The 20,370-nt window shown below is 41.3% G+C and overlaps 1 protein-coding gene across 1 annotated transcript in view; it reads left to right on the top strand.

Moving 5' to 3' along the window:
• traf4a (tnf receptor-associated factor 4a) overlaps window positions 1-20,154 on the top strand; it is a 39,779-nt gene extending 19,625 nt beyond the window's left edge. Inside the window, exons 2-7 of the mRNA XM_034700743.1 lie at window positions 9,140-9,191; window positions 12,679-12,783; window positions 13,013-13,174; window positions 13,955-14,116; window positions 15,521-15,676; window positions 16,727-20,154. Coding sequence (XP_034556634.1) covers window positions 9,140-9,191; window positions 12,679-12,783; window positions 13,013-13,174; window positions 13,955-14,116; window positions 15,521-15,676; window positions 16,727-17,359 — 1,270 coding nt within the window. The 3' untranslated portion in view covers window positions 17,360-20,154. The remainder of the gene's footprint in view (window positions 1-9,139; window positions 9,192-12,678; window positions 12,784-13,012; window positions 13,175-13,954; window positions 14,117-15,520; window positions 15,677-16,726) is intronic.
• Window positions 20,155-20,370: the final 216 nt, after the last annotated feature.

The following is a 20,370-nucleotide window of genomic DNA, read 5'->3' as shown; positions in this document are numbered from 1 at the left end:
TGCATCTTTTGAGCTAACTTTATAACACAGCGTTCTATACTGTTTGCTTCAATTGCATATAAAACTTTGCATGTAGCTAGCTTGCCATTTCTGGTCTCGTTGGTAAGTTAAGCTGATTACCTGCAGGTGCTGACTTTATACTCGCAAGACAGACGAGTGAGAGATGAGAGTGGTCTCAGTCTTTTTATCTAGCCCCTTCTCAAACAGGAAATAAATCTCTTTCTTACAGTGAGGATTTATTCCTTTGACAAATACACCAGTTGAGAGCTAAGAGGAAGTCCCTGATAACTGTGTTGACAATATGGAGGCTATAAACTCATCAAGTCAACAGAAACAAACTAAGTAGGGCTGGATTAGAATTTCATGTCATAGCCCTCCCCTTTCTGATAAACACTCCATGTCAAAACTAGATCACACTGATGGAGGGAGACAGTGCGAGGGATTAGAATACTTGCTAGCGATGCCTCCCCTCCTCACACACTTAAAGATGGATTATTGCGACTCTTAGGTCTGCACTCAGCCTGCAGATGGCTGCTCCTCCTCCCTCTGGCCCTCCCTTCATCTATTCATCCATCCATCCATCCATCCCTTCCTTTTCCTCTTCCTACTGTTTTAGCAGGCTGCTTGTTTTCTGGCAGGTGGCTTTTTCCTTTTTTGTTATCAGGGTGGTGTGTCAAATCTGCACCTCTGGCATTTTGATGAGTCATCGTCTAATTGCTCACAAAATTGAAACGACTGTCTGAATTTGTCTCGCTAGCGTGTCAGAGCTACTTTCATAATCACGCAAGAAAATACATCAGTCCAGGAAATGTAGAACTGTTATCACTAAAGGAACTAAATAAACCGGTAACACAGTAACATAACTGAGTTATAATTCTTCCACCTACATATAGGAGAATCATTGCTGGGAAATCCATTATGCAACAGTCTTTTATTACACAATGACTGCAACATTTCACACCTGTTTCCCTGGTGTTATCAGACTTTATGTTGATGATGCAGGGGTTTTCTTTTCAGAAGTTATTGAAAACAAATATTTCTACTGGATCATGATGTGTTAGTTAAATAGACACCTTTTTATACCACTCATACATATATAAATAAACTGTTTACAGTATATTTCATAATATTCATATTGTAGTCTATTAATTGTAAAGCTATATGATCAGCGCAATGCAACAAATGAGCTATCTTCGGTTCAAAGTATTTTTCATTATCTAAAGTTTGCAGGTTGTTGTCAAAGATATGAATAATCTCCATCAGTGTGCAGTAACAACACACAGTACACAGTTATATATATACTTTTTATCTGCTCTAGATGCTTCTGCAAAGGTGACATTTAAGAAAAAAACAAACTGAGAATTTGTTAACCTTTGGACGTGTTATATCGCAGTATGTGAACTCCCTCACAGATGGCTTGTGCTCACAAATGTCAGCACGGTGAGGTGAACTGCAAGGAGACATGAATATCATTATGTAAGCGATGATGGCATGAGGATGGCCTCAGGTGTCCTGGCAGTGAGGATCTGCTCTGTGTAATGTACAATCAAAAAAAAAAAAATCTCTGTGTTGGATTGTTGCAAAGGAGCAGATGCAAAATCCCAGCAGCCTCAAAGAAAAAAAGTAGTACTTTTGTTCACTCTTGTTCACGTTTTGTAGGTAGTGTGAGTGCAGCTTATAATAAAACCATCCTTTTGAATATTTTTCTATCTTGGTCCCAGCGAGTGTGTTACATGGGGTGCTTGAGATGAAGCCAGGGAAAGAGGCCAGACATCCACCCACACACACACGCAACATACACTCTCATAGTAGTGCCTTTCTTCCACTTGCATCATTTCTCATCTCTTTTGGCAACACAACACAATAAAAAAATAGTATCCGTCTGGCAAAAGGAAGCATAAAATAGAGATTTTAAACTCTGCCTAAAAGTTTAGCTGTGCTTGATTTTTATGAATACGTGGTAATCACCTTTGGATGTGGTTTAATTTTCCGCCTGTCTTTTTAGGCTTGTCTGACACTGAATCAGATGTGATTTATTCCTGTCTCACTGATGACCATGACCTGCAGACTGTCAGCCATTGTTACTTCATATGCAACAGCTGCCAGTGGCTGTTAGGAGCGAGCGGAGGGCGTCAGATGAGATTTTACAGGTGTCATATTTAGTAAAGGTTTCAAATCTCGACAAACCGGTTCCTGAAATCTATCCGAAACCATAGGGTAAAAAATATACTTTAGGGAATCATGTCCCACTTTCACCAGGCTAGAATAAACGGGACATTTGAAAAACAGACGTATCTTTTTCTGTGATTTTTAGCAGAATTTCTCTAAAATGTAATCTTAGTTTCACTTAGATTTACGGACTCCCTGATGGCTCCCAAAATTGCTGTATCACTAAATCACACTGCTCCAACACTCATCAGATGGTCCTGTGTAGGGTGAATTAAAGTGTTATTACTGGACTTCACAACGTAAGGACACAGAATACTAGACTGAGCTTAGGCCCAAAGATAACTGTAGATACATTTAATCAAATGTTCAGAAGGTCACAGGTTATCATAACCAGTCCCATAAAACAGAAAGGAAAATGCTCTCCATGAGCGTTTAAGAATCCTTCGCTTAACTGGCTGAAAGGCTTTGCTAGGTTGTGAAGGGAGAATAATAGATAAACAGCGAGAAGACTATTGTTCCTAAGCCTTTGTGTCTGACTTACTTACAGCTGAAGTTGCTATAATTAGTGTGATTCAACAGAGCAGAATCACAATAAGCTCTGCTGGCCAAGTACACATATTTTATCAGATTTTATTATATTATTTTGTACAGTTAAAGACAAGACAAAGAGGCAGGACAACTACAATTAAGACGCAAAGATAATGAATAAAGGAAGGACTTTTAAACAGATGGATGTTAAAAAAGTGTTAATGATAGCAGTTGCACCTATTTTAGACTTCCATCTGCAACTCAAAAGCTGTTCAATCTGCCATTTTTCCAGTGGTACATTTTGGAAAAACTTATAAATGTACCTTTTATCTGATTTACAGTTTAAAGTGACTTCATATTGATTTTGTCACATAAATGACTGTTATGTTGCTCAGAATCTTCTTTATCAAACTATTGATGGTGTAACCTGCTGTAAGTAAAGTCAGTTGGTTTTTTTAAGTCTGACCACTCCCTTAAACCCCCAAATAATCACTTTACCACAATGAGAATGGAAGGTAAACCATACTCTATCATTTTTGAGCAGCTTTACTGAAGTAATGTTTGGATGTTTTACTTAAAGAAAGCTTGAGTAATCTGAAAATTCACTTTCAAAAGTTGGTAGAAGTGAATAGAACTGATAGAAGTTAGTTGTCCTTAAACACCTCACTGTGTTCTGGGCACCGTGAGTCATCTGTGATTCTTGGGATATTAGTTTAAGTTATTGGATTAGCTCAGTGTCAAACAAACTTCTCTGAACTCCTCCAGTCTGGTCTGTTCTTATTGTCTCTGAGAGTTAGAAGGTGAGTTGTTTGTGCACATTAGTCTTCCCATTAGAAAGTCCCCGCCAACGCTAGAGAAGGTTTACGCACAATATAATCTCCAGAGCACCACAGGTATGGACTGCTTATCATGTAGGTATTAAATCCCACACATAAGGCTGCCACAGCATTGTTCTGTGTGGATGCCCCACAAAGCCTGTGAAGGAGCAGTTGATCCACCTGTAGGCAGATTTGTCATCACAAACTCTGTAAGAGTTGGAGCTGCTCCTCCCTTTTCAGACAAACAAGAGGGCTGCATAGAACTCGGCTGAAAGCCAAACCGGCCTGTGGGCGAAAGGAGCTCTGAGCTGATGGGGGTATCAGGTTGCACAGGTGGAAACACCACCCAGCCCCTGCCCCCATCACTTCAGCTCATGAAGAGTCACCACTGATGGCTCACGTTTAAGGTCTCAATGCAGCTGGTGGTGGACGACAGAAAGAACCTCTGCAGCCAAACACTGTCAGAAGCTTCAGGTTGTTTGAAAGATGGATTATAAATTGATTTCAGCAGAGGTAAAATAAGCTGCACAGAAAGAAGACAGTTCATATGATCACTCAGTTGTATTCTGTTGTTCAAAATTGCTTGAAACAAAAAAAAGAACGGACTCTCCCCACAGGCAGCTCCTCAATTTTCATTTGGAAGAAGTTAAAGCAAATTGTGGGTTGTGGTGAGACAGCTCCAGAGACAGCTGGGAAAACATAAAACAAACTATTAAATCCTTGGAACAACATTTAGCTTTCTCTTGTGAATTTTCCATAATTAAAGTGCAATAACTGTCCACAGTCACACATAATTAAATGTCAGTACTAAACTGCATAGGTCCCTGATTTCTTCTGTACTATGAGCCTCTTTGCTCAGCAATATTTGTACTACTGTATTGGTGCAGGACTCCATGTATTCAAAGTATGACTTGGAGTGATAGATACATAGACACACGTCACAAATTACAGAAATAAAGTCATATATTTAAATCTATATTTGGGTTTTATACCTTAACCCAAAGACAAGACAGGGGATGGAAAGGTTAATTAGTGACTCTGAATTGCTGGATTGCTTATCAATAAATTCTTTTTTTTTAGCTCTCGTCAAAGAGATATTCCAGGAATATGTTTGACTGTCTCTACTGTCTCTGTAATACTCAATGTTCACAATAGGAGGATCAGAGAGAAGTCACTACTTCACACAGTCTTAGACACACAAACTCAAAACCAGATGGATTTATGGGGATTATAGAAACTCTCACTCTGAGATAAAACAAAATTCCAGTTTTCTCCAAACTTCCTGAGAGGAGTTAAGTTTCATCTGAGAGACTGAGTGTCTGCACAGAGGCCACTGTTGGAATTTAAGGTTTTGTTTGTGTGTACAAATGTTAATCCTGGTTATAACCCGAAAAGACAAAGAGGGTTTAGTATTAGGATGAACATGAAAGCTGTTAGTGAGCTCTAGCAGTAGATAAGCAGGAAGATCAGTCAAAGCTTGAGATGTTATCTGAGTCAATGAGAAAATACTTTGTGTGACAGAGTCTGTTTGGAGTGTTAATGTGCCACAGACTGGTGTTCTCCAAAGGCCTCATGCTTTTGATTTAGTTTGTTTAGTGTGCCTGGACAGCCCTGCCCGCCACATCGGCAAACACAGGGGGGTTTGTTTAGGAGTCTCTGTTAGTTAATAAGGAGCAGGTTTTCAAGGTTACCCATGGTCCTGATTTGCGTGAGGAATCGGCTGGTCGCCAACATGTCCCCTATGTGTGGCCTGCAGGGATAGTCGCTGTCGCTTAAAAAAAACACCCCTCCGCTCTGCACCAGTGAGATTACACCTGAGGGATTTGCAATTCTCACCGTCTGCCTGTCAGGAGCCGTGCATGGAGTGAAGAAGCGTGTTGTGACGCCTGAATGAATGGTCGGCTGTTTAATCTGCACCAGCAAAGAAGATTGGAGGCCCCATGGAGGGGAGAGGGGGCAACAAGAGGGGAGAGAGAGAGTTATGAAGGGGTCGAGTAGTGGGTGCATTTCACCTGGATAAAGGTGAATGTGTTATCCAGGAGCTATCACAACGTGATAATAACATGCGCACCCCCCATCTGACAGTGAACTTGAGGTGATTTAAACACAATCATCTCTGCAGCAGAGCAGCTGTGGAGCCTCTCTCAGTATGAGCAGACAGAAGGAGGCAATGAAATTTTAATGAGGTGATTGTATAATACAGTTAGCTGTCCGGTCTTAAGCTGCTCCCCTGTGACATCAAAACATGACACTGAAGCGCTTGTTTATCGCCCTCTAACCCTTCGTGTTGTTTCTCATGGAGGGTGTGAACTGTGGTCAGAGATCTGTGTTGTAAAGACATTTGTGTGAAACTTGTTTTAAAAGTGAGGTGCAAGTTCCCACTTGCATGGAGGTTACTCACACCGTTATCCCTTAGGGCTTTGTGTAACACAGTCATGATGCCTTAACGGCTGCGATTAATTTTCCATGATCAGGCTAATCAAGGGCCTAAGGGGACATGTTTAGATTGTTTGTTCTGTGTGACCAACACCTTAAGAGCCAGTTTGTGATCCTACAAAAGGGTTGGTTGTATGTTGTGCAACTGACTCACAAATGACTCTATGTTTGTCTTTGGGTAAAGCGTTCAGTAGATCAGTTATTGAATTAGATGAACAACTAAAAGCAATGCAAACAATTCAGATAACATCTTCATTTCATCAAACAATTAAAAAGCTAAAGCTATCATTCCAAGTCCAAAGCCTTGCTAGCAGCGCTGTTAGGCTATAGTGCTACTTCCAGCTAGGTATTAACATCAGCACGGTTACATGCAGGCTAGTACTGCACCTAAATGCCATTGTTTAGCTAGCAGTGTAATGTTTACCATCTTCACTGTCAAGCTGTTAGCATGCTATCATTTACTAGCTTAAAGCCACATCCCTAAGAAGCTAAACTGCACAAAATGACACTGATATTTTGATGTGTTGGTGTTTAGCTAGCAGGTGTTTACCATTGTTCCACATAGCAGTTTTCAAGTCAGCATAGCTGATTGCTACCCTGATGCCAAGCCTCCATATTACACAGCACACAATAAGATTACTAACATGTTTAGCTACATGGTAAAATTGTTTTCTTCATCAGTTTAGGGTGTTAGTTTAATTGATGTAGCTAATTTAAAGCCACACTATTACGAATAAGCATGCAAAGCATACAGTCCAGCTTACAGTGGGCCAATTTAATATAGTATTTGCTTTTGGTACTTGTATCCACTGACATTTTGAGGACAGACAAATTTGTCATTTCAGTTGGGAAACAATAAGAAAAAGATAAATCACTGATGTGCTTACAGTCCTATGTGTGTTATTCAGTTCTCTTTAATTGTCTCTCTTGACTCTACTAGAGTGCCCTCAAAAGTGAGAGAAACTATTCGATGGTGTACTGGGTGGACTGAACTGGAGCCTCAGCCCAGCTTACACAGTTAATGTGCTGTCACAAAGCGGCAGTGAGTTTGACTCACAAGCGACTGAGAGAGGGAGCGAAAGAGAGAGAGAGAGGGTTGATCTGTATTATCAGCAGTGGGTCCGTACACATGAGTGTGCGTCTCATGGAGCTTCTCTGCTACCATGGGTGGAATTATCCTGACAGTCTGTGACTAGGCTCTTTTCGCCTGTCTGCCTCTCTGTGCGTCAGATACAGGACCAAGCAGGACTGCGCCTCTGGCTGTCCCCTGTCCGGAGCTGAGAGCATGTCGTATTCTATCTCCTGTAGCTGCCTGGTTGTGGGAAAGGCATTGCTATCTATACTTGTCCTTCAATGGCCGGTGATAGCGATGAGTACTGTAAATGACTTCACACTACACATGAGATGCTGACTGGGCTCTACTAGCCTGTAATCGATTGACCCTGTTTTGCTGCCCGTCGTGGCTTGTTAATTGGTCTCCAGCTCCCTGCTGACACAGTGACCCTAATGGAAGAGAATTACTGCTGTCTCGTCATGCATTAACCTCCCTCCTTCCTCCACCCCCCTTTTTCATCACTCCTCCCTCACAGGCCTAACCTCTGCTCCTCCCTCCCCCTCCTTTGGCTCACTCCCTTGTTTCATAGCAGCTGGGTAGACGGGGCGAAGTACACATGCACTCCCGCTCTATCACATGTCCATGTTCCTTTGGGAGTCTCGGTCAGGTGACTCTGCAGCCAACCTCATTAAAGCACCCAGGGGCAAACACTTAATGTTTGCACACTGTTGTCCCTTAATTAGTTTAAGCATGGTTTAGGTATGGTCGGGGTTAGAGGAGGCCTCTTTGTGCGGGGGGTCAAACCAAGCTTGAGGACGCATGACTCTGGAACAAAACACAGTTGTGTGCATTTCTGTAGTCTCTAGTTTCAATAGATTTTAGAAACATCAAAGAAGGCATGAGGGTTGCAGCTAATGATTGTTATCTGTGTAAATGAATAATCCTCTCATTCTCAAAATGTCTGTTGCAGGCCAAATAACAGTTTGAACTCAAAACTTTGAACTTTCCATAAAAAAAATGGAACAAGCAGCAAATTCTCACATCAGAGAAGCTAAAATCAAAGAATGTATGCATTCTTGCAAGACTTAAAGCATCTTTAAGATAACAAACCATAAGATAAAGACAGTCTATGTAGGCATCTTTAATCTAGGAACAGCAGGGGGGCTCGAGACAGTCATACAAAGAGATCAACCAATGATTGCCTTTTCTTTATTTCTTTTTTTATAAGTAAGCTTGTGATTGTGTGTGTTTGTGATTGTGTGTGTGTGGACATGTTTTCTGACTTGGTTAGCAGCTCACCCCTTGTGGATGCTGCCTCTATTATTACCATGTGTGAATATTTCATGATGACATTAGGGTAGGGGCGTTGTGATAGGGCTGCATTTATAATCCCTGGCACCCGCTCATCTGGCCCTGAAAAAGGCCAGTGGGGACTCCTCTGTGGTGCCACAAAAAACACACAGGTGCCTGTTGTAGTATGATGGTTTCATTTTTATTTTGGGGGTTTTAATTGCTGCAGGAGGAAAAGAACAAAAAACTCTTCTCCCTGTCGCAGTGGCAAACCAGCAAATTGTTGTTTTATCCTGGGGAAGAGCCGTGAGCAGGAAGGCGAGGTTTACTCTGCTTTATTCTCAGAAACTAGCACATTGTTATCGAGACTGGAAACAAGGGCAGAAATTAGACACTGGAAGCTGTGAGAGAAAGTGTAGAAGTGTATGGAAAGTAGAATCTCGGCAATAAATAGACCACTTTTGTCCTCTGTGGTAATAAAAATCTGTGCATAACAATCCTCAGGTGAAGAAGATGAAAGTCATTTCAGCCAAAGTCTCAAGGATCTGTCTTTTTCAGACGCACACAACGATGTGTCAGAGAACCTCTCATATTGATAACGTTTGAAGAGACAGAGTAATGCAATGCAGAGCTGCTTTCACACACTGTCAAAGAAGTGCCTGTTAGCCGTGGTCATTCTAGGTCAGGGTCAAAGTTAGTAATGTGACTGAAAGCTGATTGTGATTTAAAAAACGTCTGACAGTCCTTGTTGAGCTGTTGTGAAGGGTTTTTGTCTGTAATCATATTAAACTCAGGGACAGGGTGGATCTCATAATAACAAAAGTTTTCTGTTGTTTTCTTTCAGTGAGGGCGTCTTCAAGTGTCCAGAGGATCAGCTGCCGTTGGACTATGCCAAGGTATGATATCACACACTGCTGTTGTGTTCTCATCTTAACCTGGAGTGGGAGAAAAGCAAGAATGCTGTTACAGATTCAGTCTCAATTATGGTAGCAATGACTCTTTTTATATAACACATAACAAAGAAACAGCAGGGAAGCTTATAGAAGTGGTAAGACTGCGTGCATGCTAGTAACATGTAAGGCTGAACTAATAGCTGCATTCTAGTGTCAGCATGCTAACTTACTTACATTTTAATGCACATGTTAATATTCAGCATAAGAGCTCTTAAATCAAAGCTGGAGCTGACAGAAAGTTCAGTAGTTTTGGAGGAATTTGGTCATAAACAAAAGCATTGGACAAATTGAAATGTTGACCTGAAGGGGAAATCATCTTTTATAACAAATGTTTAGGAAATTCATGCCAAAGGTGTTGAGATATTTCTCCAAAAACCATGTGTTGGTCATGTTGTGGCACCAGAGGACAATTTGAGGACAATTAGGGTTGAAGTATTAATCCTCTACTGATCATAAAGGACTGTTTAACAATTCATAGCAATCCATAAAGTTACTCTTAAGATATTTTAATAATTTAACCCTCGCTGTAGCCGCGCTAAAAGCCTGGCTATAACCATAAGAATGCCAGAACTTGTTAAACTTGTTAAGTAAAAGTAACAATGATACACTCAGGAGGATACAAAAATAAAACCAATAGTTTGATTTTTTTTTAAATAATCTGAAAGCATAAGTATAGCCTAGAGGTGCAAGAATTTGAATACATTTATTTGCAACCGTTCAACCAGTAAAATGTAAATCAGACGAGGCAGAGAGCCCAGATAGTGACAAAAATATAGTCCTGTCACATTACATCTACATATAGCCGAGATGTGAAATGCAAATAACCAGATTTTAGGAGTAAAAACATTTCATGCTCGGATGGTACTCTGACTCTAAAACAGAACATTTGTACTCGTGAACCTCTGAAAAACATAATCCAGAGTCAGAGGTTACCTTTCATTTCATTACAGTGGGAAAGTAGAGCGCATGGTTGATCTGAACTGCTGTGTTTTATTCCCAAATAAATCCCTCCCAGTCCAGGGGAAGAAACTGTATCCAAATTTCAACTGAGCTTTTGTCCCCTTTGTTTTTTAATCAGATTATGCCCAGGGGGAGAGATGGTGACTAACTGTACTCAGAGTCAGAGGATGTCTCTCTCTCTCTCTCTCTCTCTCCCTCTCTCTCTCTCTCTCTCTCTCTCTCTCTTGCACGTGATTTCCTCGTTAAGCAAAAAGAGAGCAGCACAAGAATAAAGGCTTCCTTTTGAAGTATGCATGAGAGACCTACAAATGAACAGTTAATGATATTCCCTGTTTCTGAGCCGCTATAAAAATATGCTGCTCTTTCTGAATCTCCCATGCAGTTAGTTAGCATTAGCACGAATTAGCCATCGAAGCATTAACCCCGAGCTGCAGCAGGATCAGCGTGTGCAGCAGTGCAGGTCTGCATGCTGTGCTGAGAGCGAGGAGGCGCCTGTAATAGCAGGGACTCATCCCAGGAAAGGATGTGCTCATGGCACACCTGTCAGACGTTGTTATTTACCCTCGCAGGCTTCCAGTCGCCTGCAAATTACCCCATCCTGGTGGTCTACTCTCAGGGCTTTTGTTGTGCTCGCTGCACACTCTCCTTTTGAAAAAAAAAGGACAAACACAACCCAACAGAACGAGAGCGCTGCAGTCATTAAAGCATTGCTGTAGTAGTAGAGGGACTAACAATGGCTAAAGCAGACAGAATAAACCCTCAAGTTGGAGCTCCAAAGAGCTTAACCCCCCTGATCTGCCTGGGACTAAGTTATTAAAAGGTCATCATTGCCGTCTCCCTGCAGATTCCAAGACTGGAACAATGAGAGAGTGTTTCACTTTGCTTGAGAGGATTTTTCCCCTCTTTGCCTCTGCTGAAAGAATGTGATAATGGCAGCAAAAAACACATCTGCTTCTCCGTATAAGTGGAGTGAAGCAAGTCAACCATGTGTTTAAATATTTATACACAGCTTTGTTTCTTTAGAGCATAATTAACAGGTTTGGATTTGAGTTTAATACTCTTATTTAGCCTGGCTGAGGCTTTTTCTAACACTGCTCTGTTTTATTGTGGATTGGTTTCAAAATTAACTTTTAATTTGAAAGCAATTGCTCCCCTGTTCTCAGTGCAGAGGCACGTGAGCGCGGTCCCACTGATACTGAGCTGTTGTTTGTTTAGAGGGCTGTTGTGACATTTTGTTGAAGTGGCTTTTCTTGTTTGACCAGTGCTCTGCCTGTGTGACAGTATGGGGGGATGGAGATGCAGAGCAGAGCTGTAAATCCTCAGGACAGCGGACTGTAGGGGAGGATTTGGGGTGTTTGGGACGAAAACTGACTCATCCCCATCGCTCAGTGACCGAGGAGAAATAAATCTTTTGCTCTGCTCTCTCAAAGGTCTCATAAAGCTGTAAACTAACTCATAATCACTGCAGTGACAGGGGCGACAGACTGCTGCAGTTTCCCGACACAATTATCGTGAGTGATTGTGGCGTGGAAGGATTTTTCAATTCCTCACATTCAGTTTAATAAAAGGCGTAAAAACCAACATGATACCAGCATTCTAAGAAAATTAATCACTTCCTTTTGCAGCAAAAAAGGATCCTTCATATGACTGGTTTGATCATCAACACTGATATCACATCCTCAACAACTGTGGTGAAGACATCCTCTCAGAACACGCATTCAAACTCAAACTCACCTGACATAATGGATGTGTTTGTTTAATTTACAAAATAAAAAACAGCCAGTCTCTCATTTTGGAGGGGGCTTAATGTTGGAGCTACTCATCTACACTGAACTGCGTTTTTTATATGCAACTGACCATGAAGCAAACACATTGAATCAGACATCAGATCAAGACAGTGATGTTTATTAAAGCATGACTGTCTGCTCCTGAAGGTTCAAGGCTCCCATCAGGATCAGAGTTAAACTGGGGTCAGCACTTCACAAACATCCTAATTATGTATGAAAAGCTCACAAGTACAAACTTTACATTTTGAAAATAGAGAACACTAGTTTCCATAAACAGCTGGCCACTTAAGTTTTAGCAGGCGTGACTCAAACAGGAATAAATACTGTATTTATTTGGTACTATTTTCTCCTGTGGACTGACACGTTTGGCACTTATTAGAAGAGTCACTATGTTGTTAGTTTTGTCTTTCTCTGGAAATTGTTGGTGTAAGAACATTTAGAAAACCACAGGGGTTATCCTTAACTGTATTTATTTAATTCTGCTAATTTGGTAATTTATAATTTTCCATCCCCATAAAGAAAGTTTATAAGATGTTTTTTTTAATCCACTCAGTTTGGTGTTATATTGGTCCAAACAGCAACATTCAGAGCAAAGCTTACAAAATCTTTGTTGTGGAAAGTGGTGTATCACAGTCTTTAAGTATGACCTTCTCATCCTAATGATCCCGTTTTTCTCCCCTCAGATTTACCCAGATCCAGAGCTGGAGCAGCAAATCCTTGCGCTGCCAATCCGCTGCATCCACAGTGAGGAGGGCTGCCGCTGGACGGGCCAGATGAAGCAGCTGCAGGTGAGACACTCCCATTCCTCCTCTCACTCCCCCTACATCTTATTATTTATTTTTTAGCTCTGCTGCCTGATGAAACATGCACCTCATCTTATCTCCTCCTGATACCTGTCGCCTCCTCCCTTCCCAACTTCTTGTTTTCTGTCAGCTTCCTGGCTGAACGCCCGAGGTCTGTATATGTGTGTGTGTGTGTGTTTTGGTGAGTCTGACGTTGTTGTTGTGTCTCCCTCAGGGCCACTTCTCCACCTGCGCCTTCAATGTGATACCCTGCCCCAACCGCTGCTCCGTCAAGCTGACGCGCCGCGACTTGCCCGACCACCTGCAGCACGACTGCCCCAAGCGCAAGGTCAAGTGTGAGTTCTGTGGCAGCGAGTTCACCGGTGAAGCCTACGAGGTAAACAACAACCCTCAAACCTGTTTTTATTCCCTTTTTTTTCCTGTTGGAACACAGCGAGAGCTTGACGTAAACAACCCCGAGTGACACCACATAATTTCCATGCGTGTATGAAAGACAGCTTTGAGAAAAGCAGCAGGAGGGACTCAAACACATGTGTCCCTGCTGGTCTGTTTTGAAATAACACGTGTGTTGGCAGAAGGAAAGAAGCGTTGACTGGGTCTTTTATGCTGAAAGTGTTTTCCTCAGTGAGCAGGATGAAGTACCTCAGACTCTCCTCGCTAACACCTTTCCACCACACCGCCTCTCCTCTGTTTACTCTGGCCCACATGTTACCCCTCTGCACACAGTCACAGCAGCATTCACCTCTTGGCTCTCTTGAATCACACAGTCATGTTTACAACTTGATATCCTTTAAATCCTTTTGATGCCACTGGATATGAAGCTGCAGTAAAGTATATGAAGTGCGAGAAAAGTAGTAAACATTCACTTTGATGAAGCCTCAAAAAAGTGATGTCACTTATGAGTCTGTCCTATTTTATGCTGATGTTTTATCAGCTTATCAACTCTCTAATCCATACTTGATTCATACTCTTGAAAAAACTTGACAGGTCTAAACCTGCTGCCTCTTTGTTGTTATGAAAATTGGGTTTCCTTTGTTGTTACAGTCTGCAGTGTTGACTGCTCAAAACTGCTTTTTTAAGTGTTTGAAATGTATCTGCAGTCTTCGTAGCATGTGTCAATACTAAATTGTAACCATGTTCTCCCCCTCCTCCCCAGAACCATCAGGGTGTGTGTCCTCAGGAGAGCGTTTACTGTGAGAACAAGTGTGGGGCAAGGATGATGCGTCGTCTGCTGTCCCAGCACAGCATGGCCGAGTGTCCCAAACGCACACAGCCCTGCAAGTACTGTGGCAAGGAGTTCGTCTTTGACACGATCCAGGTCAGTCTACCGTCACAATCGGTCATAATCAGTCTCCAATGTAGTTATATTTGGCAGGATCAAGCCAGGTAAGTGCCAAGACGCATTCACACTTAAAATGTGACTCCTGTCACTTTGGATGAACATGTCACCCGTCCTGCATGTGACTCATGGAGGGTTTCCAGCCTCAACAGAGCTGCTGTAGTTGCAGGATGCTGCCTTTGTGGTGTCACTGTTCTGTGGCAGCTGGATGATAGTATGAACTGCTGATCTGCTCTGTGTGCTTTTGTGTTGAAGCACCTGCCTTTGTACACAGGTGGAGGCTGACTGCTTTTAAAATGTAGAAACAATATCTTAAATACTGTTTGTGATGCACAAATCATTTAATCTAGCTGCATTCTTTTTTGGACTTCCTGATGTAGGCTTGATGCTGAAATGCGTTGAAGGGTTATTTTAGGGTCAGCATGACCATGACAGGAAAGTAAAGTTATTTTAACCGTTCAAAAGAGATTGCCTTGGGAACTTTTTCTTGTTTTTCTGAGACTGCATGTATCCCTATCCAAAGAGCACCTCAAACTAAAACCTTATTTTAGTCAGGAAGCAATCCTTTCTCAATTTGTTTACTCTAAATCTTTACCCACGGCAGCTGGATCAAAACATTTACCCTCTGGACACAACACAGAGCAACTCTTCTTGACCTTAGTTATAGTTAATGAAATAAAGTTGCATTGCATTTGTTTGTTATGCAGATGCAATTCTTGTCAACTACTGTATTTCAACTTCTAGTTTGTTTCCTGCAAATATTTTGATAATCAATGTATTGTTTGAGTCCCATTTAAAGTAAGAATGTCCAAAGTTATCCCCTTTCAGCTCCTCACAGTTTATTTTTTATTTGGCTTATCTGTTTATGTTTTATTGCAAATAGAAAATAAATCAAGTTGATAATAAAAATAATCATTATTTTGGACCTATTAATTTAATTGATTAATCTGCAGATTATTTTCCTCAATGAGTATTTGTGTCTACGAAACCAGACCCTGAGGGATCTCTTTAAATTGTGTCCTTTGTCTCATCAATGTAAACACAAGTATTATATTATAAAACAATATTTAAAAAGAAAGATAGACAATCAGAATAATTCATCCATTGATTATTAACTATACTCTCAGGTCAAGTGTAAAGGGTTTAATTACTCAGATCACAATGACCTACTTGGCTTTGCGTGTGTTGTTAGCATTGTTGTCTGTTCAGTGGTTTCAGTCTGGCTCATTTTGCAGCCTCATGTTTATCACCACGTGTTTTAAGAACTTTCAAGGACAGCTTTCATTTTGCAACCATCAGTTTGTAACCCCACTGTGCAGCGTCCATGCTGTGGGGCAGTAAGTGCACGCATATTAAACACTGTCCCCTCTTCTCTTTCTGCAGAACCACCAGTACCACTGCCCCCGCTTTCCTGTCCAGTGCCCAAACCAGTGCGGCACACCCAACATCGCCCGAGAGGACCTGGCTAACCACGTGAAGGACAACTGCGGCAGTGCGCTCGTTCTCTGCCCCTTCAAAGACGCCGGCTGCAAACACAGAGTAAGACTGACCTGCATCATTTAACCTTTGAAATATCATTTCAGCTTCTGGAGGAACTGTTGATTTATGATTATCAACCCGCTAGTTTGTTTATCTTGGATTTTCTTTCATTGCATAGCCTTCATATCCGTGCCTGCTGTGTCCAAAGTAATGATTTTTGCCTTCTTGAGCATACAGTACTGTGCCTGTAGGGTCTATTTTAATAAGAGCAACATTTCTACATTCTGACCACGCAATGCCATCTATTTCTGAAGCTGACGTCAATTAAAGATAAAAGAAGAGCGGTGGATGTGCATCATAGTCTGCAATATTGGCATCCATAGAGCTTGATATGCAACGTTTGTAGATGGCTTGATTGAAAGCAAGAAAATTCACGATGAAATATAAGAATCAGTGTCTTCATCATGTTCAGTGTGTGGCTCAGAAATAGATGTTCTGTGGTCTCTGTTCAGTCCTCAAAACCAATTAAGGTACATTACTATGACAAGAACAGATCTTAAAAGCATCACATTTTTGCGGTAAGGTTCATATTTTCAATTCAGAGTATGCCACTTAAGTCAAATCTCTTCTTCTGACAATCAAAACCAAGATAAGAAGTCACTGTCACAGTACAAATAGAGCATGACTCTATCTCTATCCACAAGGCATGTCAGTTTTACTCTGTATTTTTCTTCACTCTCACTCCTGGACATCCTTCCCTCAAACATTATAATGTATTATAACCTAGTGTTATTCTTAATTGTATATATTAGCATTATTAACACAATGATTTCCATGATTCAATCTCAACCTTTCTGAGTTCAGCAAGCAACGTTTTCTCAAGAAGAAGCTTGAAACAAGATGTAACACTTACTTCAAGAAATGCATCAATGAAATTTTATCAGCTGCAATGGCTGCCATTTATACCGTTATTATTTTCTTCTCATTGAATCTTAAATGTGCATTTTTTGTGTGGAGGAAATAGATGTAGTTGATAGCTGTTTAAGTAAAACCTGTTCTTACTAAGGAGCTGCTTCTTCTTCATAATAAATCTCTATATTTTCTTCGCAGTGCCCCAAACTGGCCATCGGTCGTCACCTTGAAGACACCACTAAATCCCACCTCACTATGATGTGTAACCTGGTGGGGCGTCAGCGACAGGAGATCCTGGAGCTGCGAAGGGAGATGGAGGAGCTGTCCGTCAGTCATGATGGCGTTCTCATCTGGAAGCTAAGCGACTACTCCCGTAAACTCCAGGAGGCCAAACTCCGGAGCAACCACGAGTTCTTCAGCCCGCCCTTCTACACTCACCGCTACGGCTACAAGCTGCAGGTGTCGGCCTTCCTGAACGGTAATGGAAGCGGAGAGGGCTCGCACCTCTCCGTTTACATTCGAGTGCTGCCCGGCGAGTACGACAACCTGCTGGAGTGGCCCTTCTCCTTCAAGGTGACTTTCTCCATCCTGGACCAGAGCGACCCCTCGCTTTCCAAACCCCAGCACATCACAGAGACCTTCAACCCCGACCCAAACTGGAAGAACTTCCAGAAGCCCAGCAGCACCCGCAACTCGCTGGACGAGAGCACCCTGGGCTTTGGCTACCCCAAGTTCATCTCTCACGAGGAGATCAAGAAGAGAAACTACATCCGAGACAACTGCATCTTCGTCAAGGCTTCTATAGAGATTCCCCAGAAGATCATGGCTTAAGATTCAACCTTTCCTTCTCTTTTTATGAAGGAGAAAGAAGGTCAAAGACTGGAACTGACACTTGAGCTTGAAAACGTCTACACACTTACCCTTTAGATACTTTCTGCCCTTGCAGCCTCTCCACCACAGAGCTTGAAGTGAGTCTGTTTGGCTGTGTGAGCTGACTCGGAGGACCTTGATATATCACAGAGGAGCAAGTGTTTGGTCTGCAGAGCCATCACTCTCTGGTCTTTCTTTTTTAATTTTTTTTAATCTGTTTGCTGACCTTTTATCACAGTCTACAACAAAAAGCCTTGGAAATCAAACAGTGCCTAGAGAGTTTATCTTAAGTTATATTTTTGTTGTTATTTCTGCAGTACAGATGCTTAAGATTAAGGAGAAGATATAAAAAATAGGGGTGAAGGGCTTCACTAAGCCTCTGCACTTAGAGAGAAGTTAGAAGCTGGTTAGAGAAGTCCTGTGGGGGTGATCCGAAGAAGAGGGAGCTCAGCAGACCCAAGCTCAAGCCCAACTGCCTTTTGTTTACATGCTCATACAGTATACTCCCGCTGATCCCTCTGCAAACACAGAGCCCTTGGTGAGAGACTACTTGTGATGTCTGTTGACACACAAACACGGATCGATGTTTTTGAGTGAGAAACTTGCAGCATCAATCAATTCTTGAGTTTTAAAGGAACATTTTGGATGAGTTGAATGAGAAGATCAATATCACTCTCATGTGTCTGTGTCACTATGAGGCTAAGCCTAGCATACTGTTAGCTCCACTAAGCACATCAACTAAAAATCTCCCAAGCTTACTTTGTGAAAATATAATAGTTCAAAAAACCAAAACATAAAAAAGACAAACAAAATATTTTATGTTAAAATGAGCTCTAAGGAGCGTTTTGGAAGAAGGCTTTACAGTTATTACAGAGCTAGGCTCTCTGTTCCCCTTTTCCAGTCTTTATGTTAGCTGTAATAAGCTAACATGCCTTTGGCTCGAGTGTCATATTTGAAAGAATGATTTGATTTTGGAAAATGTGCACATTTGAATTCCTGGCAAGATTCAGAAAGGAAGACTGAAAAAACTAATTTTACTATTGTAAAGATGAAGCTACAGCCAGCATGCGGCTAAGTTAGCATAAAGACACATCTAGCTAGCTTAGCTCTGCACAATCTCAGTAGAATCCTTGTTTGTTTGTTTTTTTCTTGCTCTTTTATTTTATCCACACAAAAAGTAACTCTGGACAAAGCCAGAGTCTGGCTAGTTATTGTGCAGAGCTAAGCTAAAGGGCTGCTGGCTGTAAAAAGAACTGAAGGTTTAGCTTAGCATACAGACTAGAAACAGATTGAGGTAAACAAAAAGAATAAAGTGCTTATTAAGTGAATAAAGAAGTGCTTGGAGGTCTAATTTTTGAACTTCTTAAGCAAGTTGGTCCTTCTGTTTCCACTCTTAATGCTACGCTGATTAAGCTAAAGGGTTGCCAGTTGTGGTTTAATGTATTAGAAGACATATGAGTGTGGTATTCATCTTCGAATCTAACTTGAAGCAAAAGAGAGAAGAATCATATATTTCAAATGTCAAACTGTTGACACCATCACATGCTGTCTTTTCATTTATCAGGTTTTTTACCAAACAACATTGAAGTTTCACTTCTGTCTCTTCTCCCATCCCCAGAACTGTCTGTGACTTTGTGTTTGTCAGTAGTTTGACCCTGATGGAGCGAACCAATAGGAAAAAAAAAACTGAAAAGCACCTTTCCTCTGTCTCATGATGAGCAGAGCAGAGCAGACAAAGAGGCCAGTTGTTAAGAGTACATGCGCATTTAATAGTGAAGGAAAAGCCATGTGGCCTTTTTATACGGTATGTCTTCGCATGAGGGTTTTAGGGGTGAGCAGGGCAACACAAACACATGCATGCTTCATGTGCAACCACCTGGACCACATTTTTGTACTGTAACCTGTATTCTTGAAATCTTCTCCCGTTAATGGCTATGTCGTCTCTTTTTTTGGACCTTTTTGAAAGTTGACAAATTGTCAAAAGAATACTTTTTTAAGTTTTATGTTTTTATATACAGAAAATGTGAACGCTGTTGGTTAAATAACCTATAAAGACAATGACTGGCTGTGAAGTGTATTGTTTTACATAGCCTGGGCGTAGATGGTGTGTTTGAAAAGATGCTTCATGGCACGGTCTCTGCAAATATGTGGGTGTCTCTGAACCAGCTACACCTTTGTTGTTACCATGGTCACCGGTGTCTATCTGCAAATTTGCAATGAGGAACGTTTGGAGGGACGCAGCCCTGTGCGATACATCTGTCTCCATCACAGCACCATCAGAGGGGTGGAGGACTTTAATGATAAAGTATGCTCATCATGTGTGTGAATACTAATGTAAAAACGCAGGAGCACATTCTGTCTTTTTATTAGTATACATGGAAAAAAATCCTGATTTCTTGTCATAATACCAGCTGATATTTTACAGTGATTTAAAGAAATGAGAAGATTAAAAAAAAACACTTTTTTGTAAGATTCTGTATTTTTAAAAATACTTAGCTGTTTTATACAAACACTTTTGGTTGGAGAGTCGGGGTTGACTTAGGGAATTTTCAGACCCTTTCGTCTCTTGGACATTTGAATAATTTGTTTGTACTTGTGGTTTGAGCCTCACATACTCTGTCTGTATTATTTCCTCTTAAAAGTATTTATTTTAAGGAGCTGTCATGTGACTTTGCGCTGACGGCAGAAATGTTTTAATATGTTGATTGATGAGTGCTTGTCAATTTCATAATTGAAATAAAATACCATATATTATAGTTGTTTTCTTCACTGGTGTTTTGTAAAGTGTAAAATAACAGTATACGGTCGAGGACTTGATAAATAACCTCACAATCCTCAGAACATCACCTCAGAGATATTTTGGGCCCAACAGCTCCTCAGGCCGCTCTCACATCTTTGCCCAGTAACTGTCTTTATTTCCTGACTCTCACGACCAGCCTGAGGAGGAAAGTCACTTTTTTAGCATAATGTTT

The sequence above is a fragment of the Notolabrus celidotus genome, chromosome 14, assembly GCF_009762535.1.
Source record: "Notolabrus celidotus isolate fNotCel1 chromosome 14, fNotCel1.pri, whole genome shotgun sequence".
Lineage (NCBI taxonomy): Eukaryota > Metazoa > Chordata > Actinopteri > Labriformes > Labridae > Notolabrus > Notolabrus celidotus.
Note: the sequence above shows the minus strand (reverse complement) of the source record. Positions and strands in the feature narration are given on the sequence as shown.